General features: G+C 48.0%; 1 protein-coding gene across 1 annotated transcript in view; it reads right to left on the minus strand.

Moving 5' to 3' along the window:
• Positions 1-11959, minus strand: part of NLRC5 (NLR family CARD domain containing 5) — a 29953-nt gene extending 17994 nt beyond the window's left edge. The window contains 17 exon segments of the mRNA XM_041400767.1: positions 1080-1145; positions 1734-1823; positions 1953-2036; positions 2382-2465; positions 2696-2773; positions 3119-3169; positions 4002-4091; positions 5536-5619; positions 5696-5779; positions 6132-6215; positions 6591-8334; positions 8754-8819; positions 9968-10030; positions 11373-11673; positions 11778-11880; positions 11882-11931; positions 11933-11959. Of these exon segments, the coding sequence (XP_041256701.1) occupies positions 1080-1145; positions 1734-1823; positions 1953-2036; positions 2382-2465; positions 2696-2773; positions 3119-3169; positions 4002-4091; positions 5536-5619; positions 5696-5779; positions 6132-6215; positions 6591-8334; positions 8754-8819; positions 9968-10030; positions 11373-11673; positions 11778-11880; positions 11882-11931; positions 11933-11959 (3149 nt within the window).
• Positions 11960-16678: the final 4719 nt, after the last annotated feature.

The following is a 16678-nucleotide window of genomic DNA, read 5'->3' on the forward strand; positions in this document are numbered from 1 at the left end:
GTGAAACTCTTCTGCTTTAGCAGTTTGGCAGACCCCTGGGGCTACCCTGGCTCCAGCCCACGCCTGTATCTTGCCAATTGCAAGCTCTCCTTTTCTACCTAAATATTTGAGCATGCAGGCAACTGGAGAGAAGGGGAAAGAGATATTTTCTATCTAAGTTTGATGGAAAATTCATCTTTTGCTGAATTTAGCTGAATTTTGCTGAATTTAGCTTTTGCCTAAATAAGTTTTGTCAAGAGACTGTACAAAAATGTGACTATTCATAATGAAATGGAACTGTCTATGACTAACTAAACTAACGTTGTAACTAAAAGCTACAACTATAAACAGTGAAACCATAACTAAATCTGACTATTCATAACTAAATGGAACATGCAAAACCTAAAATATCAGAGTTTGAAATGCCACCTGGTGCTTTAAAGGATTCCACAGATCTCCTGCCTCGGGGCTGTCACTCTCTTTCAAGCACAACCACTGGGCTGTGCCTGTAAGAGTGCTGCTGTTCCTCTCTGGCTAAGAGGTGGAATGCAGGTATTCCACGGGAAATGCTATTTTACAGTGAGCTGAGTCCACAGAGAACAAGGGTATAAATAATGAACCTGAAATTCCAGGAGCAACAGGAAACCATTTCTTGGTCAAAACCCTCGGGTTGAGCTGTTTTAACCACAATTTTAATTTTTAAATTAAACTCCAGACTTCTCATGATTTAGGAGTACCACAATCCAGAATGCACAGTGTTCTGAACTGCAGGGATATGTGAATCTTTTCAGAATTTGGTGTGGCATTCACTTGTTTTTTTTTACCCTCACTATTGTCAGAGAGCATGGGTGTCATTAAACAGCCTGCTCTGCTTAGGATGCTGTGGGATGAAACGTGCTCTACAGACATGAAACACTACAGAAGGCAGTGACAACTTTTCAAGCAGCTGAGAAAGCCAGGAGACAGTTCCACATTTAGATCTGGGGGTTGGGTGGGAGGCAGGAACTGCTGTGAAGCAGAGTGTCACCCTTGGTACCTACACAGGATGCAAGAACTAAACAGGATGCTGAGATAACACCATTTGTGCACACACAGCCTACCTAGGAGGAAGGGAAGCAAACTCCCCGTCTTCTCTAAACCTCAGGACTGCAGTATCATGACAAAGGCTGTGAAGAAGAGAAGTAATCAATCAATGTAGTGGTTTGGTTATTTACAGGATTTCTTGTTTGGTTTTGTTCTGCAAAACTCTGGTGACAGCAATCACTTGAGCTTAAAACACTCCCAAAGCAAGAAAAAATAATCTCCATCAGTTTTAAACTCTGGTTGGATCAAATTATGCAGTATCTGATGATCCAGTTTCTATGAATCACTAGACAAAGCACAGACAAAATTGCTGTACTTGAGTGTGTTTTCAAGTGAAATAGAGGAGAAAGAACTTCCAGTTCTGCTCCAGGAGGTGTCACCAGCTCTCACACTCTGCAGAGATCCTGTCGCCAAAGCTTCCCAAGGCAGAGAGCAGGGAAGCATTTTAAAACTCCCCACGCAGGAAAGGACAGCCGGTTTTGCAAGCACTGACATTGTGCTGATGGCCCTGGCACAATCAGCTTATGACAGTGCCACCAAGGGCCAGTGACCACCCTGGGACGTGCTCTTCACCCACCACACACCTGGGGTGACTCAACAAAAACCCCAGAACATAAATCCCAGACCTGCACACTGGGGTTAACCCCAGGCATGATTCGAGACCCACATACCTGACCTGCACCTCCATCACCTTCTGGCAGGTATTTACTGACTTCAACAGGCTGCAAAGGCCAGCGACAGACAGGAGGTTTTCACTGAGACTAAGAAAGAAAAAGGCAATTAGCTGGTCCCTGGAATCCCACAGGACTGTCCTGTGAAGCAGCTACCAGTGCTTGAAATTACTTCCCTTCAGAAGAGGGCAGGCTGGTTTTGTACAGGGCTACACTTACTTCAGCTGCTTTGAAATTGATAGACAGGGGAGGCTTTCCAGCAGACAACTGCAGCCTTCATCTCCAAGCTTGTTGCCTGATAAACTGAAGCATTTTCCAGTTAGTGGGGGCTGACTGGAACAGTAAAAACAAAGCCCTCAAAACCTGCTTGCTTTCCCTTTCCTACAATTGTTTTTTTTTTTTTTTTTTGTCTGCACTGTTCTTCTGTCTCAGATCAATCTTCCCTGCTTATTTCTGCGTACATCAACTTCAGACAAAAAGTTTTAGCCCTTGGGCAACATGATTCGTGTTTTAGACCCAAACCATCTTGCTTTAGAAAATCTGATCCTGAAGGCCCTTTCCAACCCAAAGCAGTCTGTGATCCTAGGATGCCCTGCTCCCACACCACCTGCCCACAGCCACTCAACAGGAAGGAAAGGAGGCACTCACTCCACTTCAGAGAGACGGGGACAGCTCTGGAGAATGGCCACAATCATCTTGGCATGTTGGGAAAACAGCCTGTGATCCTGCAAGCTGGGAACAGGAAGGCTTGGTGAGCAGTGAGGGGATGGGGGTGCCCCTGGCTGGGCTGGATAGAATTTCTATTGTCATTTTTATTTACTGATTCAGGTTTATTTCATACTTTTCCACATGTGGAAATATCCTCTGTCCTTAAGGATGAACACATCTGCTTCTCTGGCCCTTCTATGGTACCTGTCATCTGCAAATCACATGCACCAGCAGGACTCTATGTCTACTCTTACCATAAATTCACATGTCTAGTTGGAATTATGTGTTCTTTATTCTCTTCTTTTTTCTCTTCCAACTTCAAATCCGGAGATCTGCAAACAAGCAAAATATTTGGCTTTTAATGTGCTTTCATGAAATACCTGACAAGCTGGGTCCCAGTTAATATTTTCCAGCAGAAACCAGCAGCTCTGTGTTCTGTCTTTCAGCAGGTTTGCAATAGAACCATGGCACCTCCAGCTTGCCCAGCCTCTGGGGGCTGATTTGTGGAGCTGGCTGTAGGTGTGTGTGCAAACCCAGCTATTTTTGGTTACATTTCCCATTGCTCAGGCAGATGCAAGGGCAGAGGGCACCAGCTGTGCTGTCACTGTGGTTTGTGGTGACCACAATGGCTTCAATCAGCACAACTGAACGCAGGAACCACAAGGGCAGTGTCTCACCTTTGAACTCTCCCAGACGTGCCAGAAAAATAAATAATCATGGCGTTCCCCCTGAAAAAGAGATCCAGGTCAGTTTTAGGGAAGAGCTGGAAGGATGCCATTTGTTTAGCAGAGTTTGGTGTGGTAAGGACCAAAGCTGTTGCCTGGATGCTGAGGAGGGCCTTGACATCTGCCCCAGCAGCTCACTGGCACAGCCAGGCAGCAGCCACGTGCTCAGAGGGCACAGGACACATGAGACAGTCACACACTGAAAAAGATTGGCCCACGATTTTTTTTTTAATTTTTTTTTTTTTTTTTAAGACCAGAAGTTTATTGGAAAGATATTCAGTAGAAACTCCCTTCCAGCAAGAAAAATAAGAAAAAATGCAATTTGAGTTTCACCAGGGATTACTTTGGCCTGTTAAACTTAGAACATAAGACAACCACAAGAGCCAGGATGATTTTAAAGATCTACCTTTTGTCATCCTGGACACATGAAAACCCCAAAGCCTGTAATTTACAGGAATGCAGAGCTAGAGCTAAATTCACACATTTTCACTAAACTTAGCTGACTGGTAGCAAATTTATGCTAGTTTGTAAAGAATTTCCTTTCTGATATATTGCAGAGCTTAGAAGAAAGTTTAAATTCTGTTACACAAAAAGATTTTCATACCCTGCAAACAGTTTTATAGACCAAGGATAAAAAGACCTATTAAAAATACAAAGAGGGAGTACATGGTAAGACGAATTCACATTTTGTTTCCAATAGAAAAGAAAAAAGGAGTCAAACTGATTTTTGTTCACTTCAATCAGCCAACAATTAAGCTGAAAAAAGTGTTCATTTAAAGTCAGCACCTAAAGAGACAACCTGCTTGCTTTTGTAAGAGCTCCCATGTACTGATACCTGGCACACAGCTCAGTAACATTTTGACACACGATGCCTTCCTTTGCCAAACTGAGAACAGCATTCAAGGAAAGATGGTTGTTGCTCAGGCTGTGAAGATGAGGAAAAAGAGAATCTCAGCTGCTGCACCCCACAGCACCTTCTTTTGTTACACAAATGCCCTCTGCTCTGCTCCCCAAACATCCTGAAGCACGCAATCATTTAATAAGGGTATTTCTCAAAAACGTCTGAAGTTTCCATCTAGGACTCAACAAAAGCATTATCAGATCACACTTCTTCCTCTTCAAGCTGTAGCTCCCATGAATTTAGAATCAGAGATCACTCTTCCATGTGCAGCAGTATGATCATTAGCCAGTTTTGGGTTAGTTAGTGGAGGTAGTTCATGTTACACCACTGATCCACAGTGCAGTTCAACACTCACTACAACAAATCCAATTTAATTATGGCTTATTAAAGCAGGGAGGCCTGAACACAATCCTCCAGCCTCTGAGGATTTATTCTTTAATTGCACATTTGTTCTGTGTCATTACTTGCTGGGCCTCATTAGATACCAAACACAAGATCTTGCTCCTACAAATCCTCTGCTGGTTCTCAGGGCCATGGGGCACCTCCTGAGAGCCACCCCTGAGAACAGAGATGGGTGAGGGAGTGGGGATTACAAATGACACCGTTTTCCTGCCTTTTCTGTTCTCTGGAAGCAGGCTGGCATTCCCCACAAGATTTTTCCAGTGTGCCCAGGAAAGCAAGAGCAGCAGGTACTTTCCTCCTTTCCTCCCTCCTTCTGTTGTGCTTTTAAACTCTTCTAACCACACTGCAAAGCCAGTGGTTAATTCCTGGATGGGATCCAGCAATGGCTGCAGGTATTTTGGGTTCACCTGCCTGCACCTGAGGGTGTGTGGAAGATCTTTAAAGGCAGAGTCTCTCCCTTTTGGCTGGGGTGGGCAGGCAGTGCTCTGATTCCATGGCTTTGTGTCTATCCCTGTCCTGCCACACAAACCAAACTCAGCCTCCAGCACTCACAGCAGCTCTGCTGCTGCTGCTTCAGCTGCCCCTGGCAGCTCTTCCAAGGCTTTCAATCCCTTCAGCCAGGCTGGTTCTCTCCACCTAGAAAGCTGCAGGTCCATACTGGGAGTTTTGCTAGCAATCTGTCCCTCTCAGCCAGCTCTGGATAGCCACAAGAGCTTTGGAAGGAGCAGCACAGGAGAAGAGGGCTATGGAAAGCTGGGACGACTCTGATGGAGACATCCTCCTTTAATCAGAGGTGAGATACCTCAACCTGAACCTCACCAAGGGGAAGAGAAGAGGAAAAGTCAAGCTAGGCACTGAGCTGAGCACATGCACTGTAATTCCTGGAGAGGTGTCAGAGGTGCCAGGACTCCCTTGGGATGATTTTAGAAGAACTAGACAAGAACTGTGAGGATGAGCCTACCTCAAACTGAGCCCAGCACAGCCTGCTGTGCCTCAGCTTGGTGCCCCACATCTCTGTGCTATGCTTGGCTTCACAGTAGCCAAGGTTTAAGCCATTTTTACTCACTCTACTTTCTTCAGCTTTTCCATCTTGGAAAACAGATCCATCATCCTCTTCCCGTCTGGATCCCGTATCCGATTGCCCTGCAAGCTGCACAGGATTCACCCTCATTAGTAGCCCAAGGAAGGAATGGCTGATTTGATGGTCACTGCCCCAACACACTCACTTTATTTCCTCAAGCTGGAGGCACTGTGATGCAGCCTGGACCAAGCCAGTCATCCCCTCAGCCGTGATGCTCCCGCCTGTCAGCCTGGAAAGAGAAAGGATCACTCAAACCAAACACAGGGAGGACTAGAATCCCCTGCAGCACGTGGCAAGCCTGTCTCAGAGCCTTGCCTGCACCGTGTGCCCAGCACACAGACACAGAGCAGCAGCCTGGCTCTGCCACCTGCAACCAGCCTCATACTCCCTTTCCAGCAGGGCAGCACGGCACTGCTCTCATTGCCAGCAGAAAACAAGAGCCACACGAGGCTGTGCTGCCCTGTGTAGCACTGCTACCCCATACCCTGCACAGAACACAGCAACCTGGGTGAGCCAAAGCCATTATTGAGCAGAGAACAGACAGAAGGGAGAAGGCACTGGTGCTACAAGCAAAGACTTACTCTAGTTTCTTCAGGCTCCCCATTCCTTGTAAGCCCTTTGAAAGAGCAGCAGCAAAGTCATCACCACATCTCCTGCTACGAAAGCTAAAATGTGAAGAAAAGAGGGATAAGACAAACACACCAAAAGCTGATAATTCTCATTTGCTTGCAGGATTTCACCCTTCCTTTGTATTGAAAAGAAATGCCTATCATCTTCCCTCTTATCTACTGCATTAACTACCCTGTTGTTCACCCTAATCAAAATGGAAAAACAAACAAAAATATAGTCAGAACGGATTTATCACCTTATTATCCCTTAATCACTCATAAATTATTTCATACATTTCTGCAATACTGAAGTTATGCTGTTCAGACCAAATTTTCTCACATCATCTCTCTCTCTGTTCTAGAACAAACTTGAGGTTTGACCTTCCAATCCCTTCTCCCCACCCAGCAGCTCACAGCACTCACTGTGTTTACCTCAAGTGTTCCACATTTTTACAGCCAGCCAGAACCTCCAAACAGTCAGTGTCCACAAGACATCCTGCAAAATCCAAACAAATCAAATCCTGGCTCGAGTTTATGACAAAAACCAAAGCTGACATGTCCAGCGTTGTCAGTCTGAAGTTTTTAAACTCATACTTGAAATTCAGCAGGTTCCCAATGTGCTGGGCTACTTCGAGGTTTTGGGTTTCAAAGGTGCAGTGGCAGAGCTCGAGGACCTTAGGCCCTGACAGATGAGTGGCTGCCAGTTTCTTGAGAGACTGCAGGATCACATCCTGCTTTTCCTGCACCCAAGCTTCATCTTGCTCTGCCAGCAGCATGAGGAATGTCCTACACTCTCTCGATGACAAGCCTGAGAGAAATATGTGAAAACTCTCCGTAAACTCAGTCCTTGTCTCATTCTTTAAAGTCCACTTTGACTTCAAGAAGAACTTCTTCTTCAGGTAGTTCTTGTCCACCCTCCTACTCACCATGAGACACAGTGCTGCAAAAAACTCCTGCAAGCTCAAGTGCACAAAGGCATAGCCAGCCTCTGGGCAAGTGCCACTCGTCTTCACCTCAAAGACAGTCAGCAATCCATGCAAGGAAGCAAATTCCTTCACGTCCTCAGGAATATCATGGACATAAAATACAAGTTTCTTCTCTTCCAGGCTTTTCAGTGCAAGATCAAACAGACCCAAAATGGCCTTTTTGTTACAGTTCACCTGAGTCTCCTCATCACCTGCACAGTCTCCTTGCTGCTTGTTCAGGAAGATGAGAAACATTTTGATGTAAAACTGTGTCATAGTCTGAGGAAGCTCCACGCTCATCTGGTGTTTGAGGAGCAAATACTCCAAGCAGATGCACACAATGTTACACAGAGCAGGGATGAGGCACATGCTGAGGAGTTTGGTGTTGTTCTTCACGTGAGCAATAGCTCGTTCTCTGAATGAATGCTGACAAAAATAGTGGCTAACATATTCCTCAACCCTCTCATGGTCAAATCCCCAAATTTCTGCCAACACACCTACTGTACACAATAAGAAGTCAGGCAGCCTCTTGGGTCGGCTGGTGACCAACACTGTGCAACCAGGCAGGAGGTTCCCATGACAGAGCTCTGCAAAGAGCTGGGGTATGGACAGAGGGGAGGTAAGAGCTGGGCTTCTCTTACAGGAGGATGACACGTCCATGTTAGCTGCAAACTCATCCAGGCCATCAAAGATGATCAGTGTCTGCTGGGCATTCTCCAGGAGGCCCTGGAACACCGCATCGGGGCTGTCCTCTGGCTGAAGGAACATGTCAAACAAAAGCTCCTTCAGGGTCAATTTCCTTTTCAACAGATTCAGCTGCCGAAACTCAAACAAGAAAATGAAGAGGAACTGAGGTAGGACACCTTCTGCCCATTTCTGACAAATCCTGTGCATTAGCCTGGTCTTGCCTGTACCTGGTTTTCCAAACAGAAAGATCACCTTCGTCGTGTGCGACGGGGCCTCGCTGCAGAGCAGATCTGACACTTTCACGGCTGTATCCGCACATTCTTCTGCCTCAGGAGCACCTGCCACCTCCTCTCGGGCTTTCTCTGTTCTCTCTTTGAAGCGAGGGGCTTTGCTCTGATGAATGACAACGTTGACAAAGGTTTGGCTGAAAGGCAGTGGCTGTGTTTGCTCCTCTGCTGCTCTCCTGCTTCCGTATCTCTGGCGGATAGAGCTGACCAGGAGATGCCGGTACTTCACACATGCATCTGACAGAGAAGACAACAGGGGGGTATGAGGGTCAAAAAGTTAGTTGTGAGTCACAACAGATCCAAAATACTACCACTTATAGACAGAGAAACAATGACGAGGTTGCTGCATAGAAATGACAAATTTTGAACTCCTGAAAGTAACCTATAACTCTTCCTAATTTTTCACAGGGGCCAAAGAAGAACAACATTCAAGAAAAAGATGAGACAGCTTTACCTGAAAACTAAATCTTACTATCTCGAAGATGAGAATTAGGTATCTGTGTATTATGCATATTATTCCCTGTTCACTAGCTCCCTCTTCACCCATGCTGGCCTCTTAATGCTGGAAATTGATTTCCTGGGTGTTTCTGCAGAGATGTTAAACAGGTCCTTTCCCCAGAGGGAAGCCCAGCACAGCTTCTGGAATATCCACATACCCAGTCGTCGCTGTTTGGCACCTTTGTCACTCCCAGAGCTGCTGCAACGGCGAGAGCGAGCCGAGCCTGAAAATTGGAAGGCCAGAACCTTTTAACCAATAAAACCTTTTAACCAATAAAATACCAAAAGAGTATTTTGAATGGCAGAGACTGGGCAAGACTCTCCAGCAAAGCATTTGGGGAGCTGAAGAGGAAAAACTGGACAGATAAAACTATTTGTAAACTCAGAATTGCTTCTTCTGAGATGGGCCACAAGCACCTCACTGGTGAGTCTCTTTGCAGGCTGGATGATGCACCTGCCTCGCTTTGAACAGAGGAACTGCTTCGATATCCTGGGGAATGTGGCAGGGAATATCTGCTTCTGGGGAATGCAGGGCCCACAGATTGCCAGGGCTGCTTATAGTGGTTAATTTCCTGTGTTTTTTATGGTGGACTGTCAGATGGAAAGGATGGACAGAGATGAGAGAGACACATGTCTTTTTTGACTGGTCTTAGCAACTTTCAGCACTCTTTTCAAATTTCCATTCCACCAGCAACTGGTGAGATGGAGTCACTAGGACACACAGCAGCTGGCAGCAGTCTGAATGCAGAACAAAGGTCACTTTTTTCTTATTATTTTCAACATCTTAAACCTGTACATGACACCCAAGACAGTCATGTAACATCTGCAGTGCTGTGACTCAGAAGTCTCTGAGCATAAAGCAGAGGCAAAAGTGTCTCTTCATGACCTGCACCAGCTGGGAAAGTCTCAGTTCCAAATGCACCCTGCTATCTGTTCTCTTAAGCTCCTGTTCTGACAAGTCTGGAGTGTTTTCTGCTTGATCAACACCTGGATAGTTTTTCTGCTCTTCCTTTAAAAAGCCAAACCAACTTCTTCCACCTCCCAATGGGCTGACCACAGTATAAGTGCAAAAAGCATGGGTTTTGTAGAGTGGGTGGGAGATTCCTGCAAAGAAACTAAAATGAGTGAGCTCCTTAGCAGGGGCCAGCAAGGCTCTTCTGAAATTCAGGGAGAGAAAACAAAAACAGGGGAGGTTCACGTGCAGAGCACCAAGAACAGAACAATGAAATGTCAAGTTGCAGTGGCCTCTCCATACCTTGCCAGTGCTGAGGGTCAATACCTGGGACATTTGGACATTTGGAGCCCTGCCCAGGCCATAAGCAGGGAAGAAAAACTCCAAGAGCACAGTGCCAAGGGTCTGTGCCAGCCTTACCTTTTGGCACTGATGACTGGGCTTTCGTGTCTGTGCCTGATTCTTCTGTCTGGCTGAAGCTACCTGAAGGAGTTGAACGGGAAATTAATTATGGTTAATGTGAGCATTCTGCTCTTGGAATTTGGAGTGCAGCTGGCCAGAGACAAAGGACAAGTATCTTGCAACACAGACAGTGGCACCAGCCAAGGCTCAGTATAAGGGATGCAAACATTCAGGTTCGAGAGTCTCCGTCTGATCTCTTCCTTCCAGATTACTCAACAGTTAGTTTCACTTTCAAGGCAGGAGAAAAACAACTTTACCCTCAGAGTATGGGCAGCCCTGGCTGATCTAAAACCACACTTTGGCCCAAAAGGGAAGCCCTACTTTCCCTGCAAAGAAGGGTTTTCTGTGAATAAACCACTGGCTGGGTCAGCAGGCCGGTCAAGGGCCTTTTCTGACTCACTGCATAGCTCAAAGCTGCCACAAAACCCCCTCAGCAAAACCAGAAGCAGTTCACCTCCAGAAGGATTAGTGATGCTCAGCTGTTACTACAAAAGCTAAACCACTGCAAGCCAGCTCCAAAACCTTAGGAGACATCTTCTTTTATGATACGTCACAGAATCAAAAGGCTGAAAACTGTTTCAGCTTCAGTCCTGAGAGAAATCCCCCACCCATCCACATTCCCTGATGGTTGTCTGGTCTTTGCCCCGTTTCATCTCAGCCAAAATAGATGCTGCTGCTGCTGCACTTGGTCACAAAGGTTGCATCCACCCAACTGATGCAATTAATCAGAGTTACCACAAGCAGAATGTGAAAGTACCGTTGAGAAGGACTCATCCTGTAAGACTTCTTGCAGAAGAGTAGAATTAATCACCAGATAAAGCAACCCACTAAAGGAGAGGCACATCTTGTCTGGTTCCACAGGCCCTCCCAAGGCAGAGGGAGCACACACACACTCTGTGTAGTTTGCAAGGTAACACACACTAATGGATCGTGGTCCTCATGGATCACCTCGTTTTCTCTAAAGCCACTGCCTCTGCTAATGAGAAATGTGGAGAAGTGGTTTTGTGTGGTAATTCTGAGACTTCTGTGTTCCTTGCCTTTCTGGATCAGGAACATTTTTTTTAAAATAACAAAAGTCCACAGAACAGAGACTGGAGTGTTTCTTCCTTCAAATAAATAAATCCAAAAATTGCATCTCAGCTTTATTGGAGGTGGGGGCGTACAATTTTTATTGTTTTAATCTGTTAATGTCAGGGGGCTTTTACCTCAAATGACATTTCTAAGGCAGAAATTGTGCTTCCAAGAAAAACAAGGCCATGCAAATGAGGGCACTGGTGTCCCACTGCCTAGACTGGGTGATGGCAATGGGTGGCCAAGGCGGTGGCTGTGTTTGGTCAGGAGAAACTGGCCTGACCTCTCTTACCTTCTCCAGCAGAGCTCATGAGCAGCACCTCCAGATCCAGGGGCAGGTCATACTCCATGCAGACAGACTGTGCAAAGTGCTTCCAGGCAGCAGGACCAGCCTCCTCCAGCAGGTCAAGGAGCACAGAGATTTTTTCCCTGTGGCTGGTGATGCCCCCCAGGCTGCTCAGGGCAGCCTCGGGGACGAGGCGCTGGGCAGTGCAGAGCAGCCAGTCAGGGCAGTGGCTGAGGAACTCCACGAGCTGGGGACGGGCTCTTGCTACAGCTGCTGGCAGGTCTAGGTCATCGTGCTGAAATGGGGGCTGGAGGGAGACAAAGGGCAGCAGTGAGCAAGAGGTGTTCATCCACACGCCCTGCATGGCTTGATCTGCTTTTCTACCCCTTGGCCTAACCCAGAATTTCTTACCTTTAGCCCTGAGTTTAGAGTAGAGATCTGAGCCCAGTCGTGAGGGTGCAAGGATGGCAGTCCTTGTCTGCCATCACAGGACTGTGAAGGACAGGGGCAATCTCTCTGGCACCAGCCAGGGAGAAGCTGTTGACATCCATATTGCTGCAGTGGCCATCTGCCAAATATAACATCCCAGGCATCTTTCACAAGTACCAGGACCTCTGGGGAGGTCAGGGATGTTTTTGTTATTGCTCAAGAGTGCTTACACAGAGGCAAGGTTTTCTGCTTCTCATAACACCCTACCAACAAATAGGCTGGGGATGCACAAGGAGCTGGGAGGGAACACAGGCAGGACAGCTGACTTCACCTGGCCATATGGCATCATGCTCAGAACATAAAGCTGATGTAAGAAGGGGGAAGGCAGGGAGTTAGAGTGATGATGTTTGTCTCCCAGATCACCATTACATGTGATAGAGCCCTGTTTTCCTGGAGATGGCAGAACACCTGCTTGCCCATGAGAAGCTGTGAATTAATTCCTTGTTTTGCTTTCCTTGTGTGTACAGCTTTTGCTTTACTTGTTCAGCTGTATCTCAGTTCACAAGTTTGTGCAGGACCCCCTTGCACAAAGGGCTCAGGCAACTGTTGTTGCTGCTCATTTTGTGGGGACGAACAACCCACAACCCGTTTCTGCCTTGGTGACAATGCCACCTCCCTTCCCTCTTCCTTCCCACAAAGCCACACACAAGATCTCCTACCTGCATTGTTGTGTAATCAGTCTCCTTCCAGTTGTCAAGTGCAAGGGTGGCTTCTGCTCCATATTCTGACAGAGAATTGATCTGCTAGAGGCAGTCTCAGAACACAGACACACCCCAACACGTGGGACATGCCTCACTTGGTACAGGTGCCTGGGGATAACAACAACAGAGCTTGATGTAGACATGCCAGGCCATGGCAATTACATGGGTCACAATCTAGGAGCTCTGCCTTTGACCCAAGGGTCAGCTGTGATGCTTTTTGTCTCTTCTCACTCAAACCAGCAGTGACCACAAAGTTCCAACATTTGAGGATTCATTCCTGGCCTGCTGAAAATGCAGGACTGAGCCTTGTGCCCTAGGATGCAAGTGAAGACAGCTTTAGAGGAACACATTGTGGGAATCACAGCTTTCCTGGTGTCACTGCCTGATTTGACTGGGCTATGCCACTCTGCTGCTGTTGGCCCCTCTGTGGAAGCTGATGCAGAGGCAGCAGCATCTTCCTCAAGTCAGGCAGTCAGTCACACCAGGAAAACTGAAAAGCTGATCCTCTGAGACTGCACAGCTCTCACAAAAGAGTTTCAAGTGTAGGGGTCTGAAAAAGCCCCCAGAGCCAGATCCCCACCTCTCAGCAGAAAGGGAGAAGGGAAATTTCAGCCTGCTCTGCAGCGGGCAGTAGTTGGTGTCCAGCCACCCCTCCCACAGGGAAAGGGAAGAGGAAAGCAATCACCATCCAATCAACAGACAACACACTCAATAAAGCCATTCCAAATGCATACATAAACGAATAAAATCAGCACTTAATGCCAATGAAGACTGAAAGCCATGCAGGCAAAGAGTAGGCTCATACACGTCAATGAAAGGCTCATAATCAAGATGAAAACAACGCTGAAAAGTTGGATGAAAGCTCAGCCAGACTGCACAGCTCCTGTACTACTGCTCTGATCAAGAATGATCGGCAGTTACCTTCAGTTAAATACCTCTGATCCCAAAATGAAGCACAAAATCCTCCCAAGAAAAGCCAGAAAACTTTTGAGCCTTGATCCTTACCCTTCAAATGCAAAACCATCTTTAACACGCTTTGCAGAACCTAACCTCCTCAACTTGGCATTTGCACTGCTCCCAGCCACAAAAAAATTAAACTGAAATGTGAAACTCCCTGTTGCAAATCTACCCACTTCTTGCCTGCTCTGAGGGCACAAAGCACATACCAGAAGCCCAGAAACAGAGTACCAGCACCAAAACCAGTGTGGGGGTCACCAAACAACAAAGCTGGAGGACAGTATCCACTGCCTTGGTTTCCCCACGTGCTAACTCACCACTGGATCTAACGAACAAAAGACTGAGCAAAATGAAAGTAAAACCACTTGGGAATTCCCTAACTGAAATGTATCTGCAGTAAAACCAGAGAAATGAGCAAAAATATTCAGTTGGAGCAGAGGAAGGGTAACATCCAAGCCTAAAATCTTTAGCTAGGTGATAATTTCTGTAAAGCATTTGAGGAGGAGTCCAAAGAAATGGTACCTGGGGCAAGAAACAAGAGTTGCTGGAGTTAGCAGTTAGTGGAGTAAATTCTGACCTGGTTTTGGTTCAGGCACTTGCAATGGGAATATTTCTATTCACATGCATAAATCTGACTATTCTGGTACACTGGGAAATATTTAATTACCTCTTCCATTACATGTAAGAGGAAAAAACAAGTTGCTTTTCCTTTGGAATAAGGACAAGGTTTAAGTGATAATGTAGCAGATGTGAATGATTAGATAAAAGATCCCATGTCTAGATAGAGCTGTGTGTGCAGAGATCTCCAGATGTAATTGGATGGGCTGCAACAAACAATCAAATGTTATTAATATTTCTCTGAAGGCCAGGGAAGCTGCATTGGAAAACCAGATGGAGCATGGGGCCGAGTCCTGGGGAAGGCAAGATGGCACACTGTGCTGTGCCGTAATTCACTTATCAGAGAAAATTAATACCCAGATCCAGCAGCACCCGTGTCTCCGGACAGAACACAGACTCCGGCTGTCCTGAGCATGGTGCAGCGATGGGGGCAGCTCTGGAGAGCCGCGGCTGGATGGAGGCGGTGATGGTGACACCTGCCATGCTCTGCCACACTTTCTCACCTCCTGGCCCGCCTCTGGCCCACCTTGTGCCTGGGAGCACAAGCCACCAGCTCAGCTGCAGCTCGGACTCGAAGAGCTTGGAGGTGTTTTCCAGCGTTCACGATCCCGCTCCCTACCCCGGCTTTTCGCATAAGACCTGAACGCCTCAGTGCTGGGGAGCAAAGAGCCAGACCTCCAGCCCCAAACCCTCCTGGGGCTCCCAGCTCGCACGGCCCTCCCCGCGGTGCCCGGCGCGATGTCCCCGCTCCCCGGAGCGCTCACCTGGCCCCGCTGCGTCCCCGCGGGCAGCCCGGGACAGCGGCTCCCGGGACAGCGGCTCCCGGGACAGCGGCTCCCGGGACAGCGGCTCCCGGGACAGCGGTTCTCCCGGGAAAGCGGCGGCTCCCGGGACAGCGGCTCCCGGGACAGCGGCTCCCGGGACAGCGGCTCCCGAGACAGCGGTTCTCCCGGGAAAGCGGCGGCTCCCGGGAAAGCGGCGGCTCCCGGGACAGCGGCTCTGCCCGAAAGCGAAAGCGGCGCTGGCGGAGCGGCTCTGCCGGGAAAACACGTGGGGCTGCGGAGCCGGGCTGGGGCGGGAGAGGAGGAGAGGTAGCTCGGCATCCCCAGGGAGGCAGCGAGGATTCACAGCTCCCGCCTGGAGTCTTTAGTTTGGAGAAGACCTCTCACACCAGCGAGTTCAGTAACTGAGCGCTGCTGTGTTCATTGCTGTGTCCATCACTAAGCCGGGGACCCAGGTGCCGCACCCGCACGCCTTTTGAGCAGCGCCAGGGATGAGGATTTCACCTCTATCCCCCTTCTGGTGAAGGCATTTTCCCTAATATCCAACCTAAATCTCGCCTGTTGTAACTTTGCTCTTGTTCTGTCACTTGCTACCTGGGAGAAAAGGCAGACACAGCCCCCACGGCTCCACTCCTTCCAGAGATTGTAGAGTGCCAAGGTCCTCCCTGAGCCTTTTTCTCCAGGCTGAATATTCCCAATTCTGTCAGCTGCTCCTCATCAAACTTCTGCTCCAGATCCTCCCCATGGAAGGGCAGCCCAGTCCAGCCCCAATGAGCAGCCCTCGGTGGGGCAGGCACCCCCACGGCAGAAAAAGGTGCTTTTCTCCTGCCATTTCCTTTTCATTAATGCTCACCACTGCCGTGGGATGTCATTTAAAGGCTGTGGCTTGATGGAAGCCAGGTCCCCACGGTCCTCAGCAGACACTGCCGTGCAGGGAGTGAAAATGTCACCCGAGCACTGGTGGCTTTAGGGCAGGAGGGAACATGGACAAGCCCTTGTACTGAAATAGCTGGCAGAGACAGTGATGGGAACAGGGTGAGAAGGGAGGTAGAAAACTGCCCACCACCCCAGGGCTTCTTCCAGGGCACAGCCAGTCACAGCACAGCATCACACCCCTCGTGCCCCTTGGCTCCTGCTGGCTCAGGGACACAGCTGGGTCACCCCTTCCTTGGCTGCCCCTCCAGCCTCCCCCACCAGCCTGGGCACCAGCCCACCGAAGGGATGACAGCCCAGCAGGCACCCAGAGCAAGGAAGGGCCTCTGGTGGTGTGGGTGAGAGAGAAGCAGGTCAGAGGGACCTGGCTTGTACCCACGGCAATGCAGAGGGAGCAACCACCATGCCCAAGGAGCTCAGGACATGGGGCCCATCCTGCTACCAGCCTCTTTCTGGGACCAAGTTTAATGCTTTTATGCTGCTCTGTGGTGGAAGTGATCATCATCTCTACCTTTTTTTAATGTGATCACCTTTACAGGTGTTGGATTTATCACCCAAGATCTCCTCCAAGTGAGAAGACTTAAAAAAAAAAAAAAAGCATGAACTGGTACAGGAAAATAACTGAGCCACTTGAGATAAATTATTGCACTGTAGTAGGAAAGAAAAGGAACTTGGTGCTCAACTAGACACTTAAATTTTCTCTTATAATCTCTTTTGTTTCCTTATAATTTTGAATGGTTTTTTTCATCTTTGCTGTCACTGTCTCAAGAACATGGCCATTATCAGTTTGGAGCTCTCCACTGAACCATCAGGGTCTGTAAAGTCAGAAATC

This window comes from Onychostruthus taczanowskii, unplaced genomic scaffold (assembly GCF_017590055.1).
Source record: "Onychostruthus taczanowskii isolate IOZ18803 unplaced genomic scaffold, ASM1759005v1 scaffold18, whole genome shotgun sequence".
NCBI lineage: Eukaryota > Metazoa > Chordata > Aves > Passeriformes > Passeridae > Onychostruthus > Onychostruthus taczanowskii.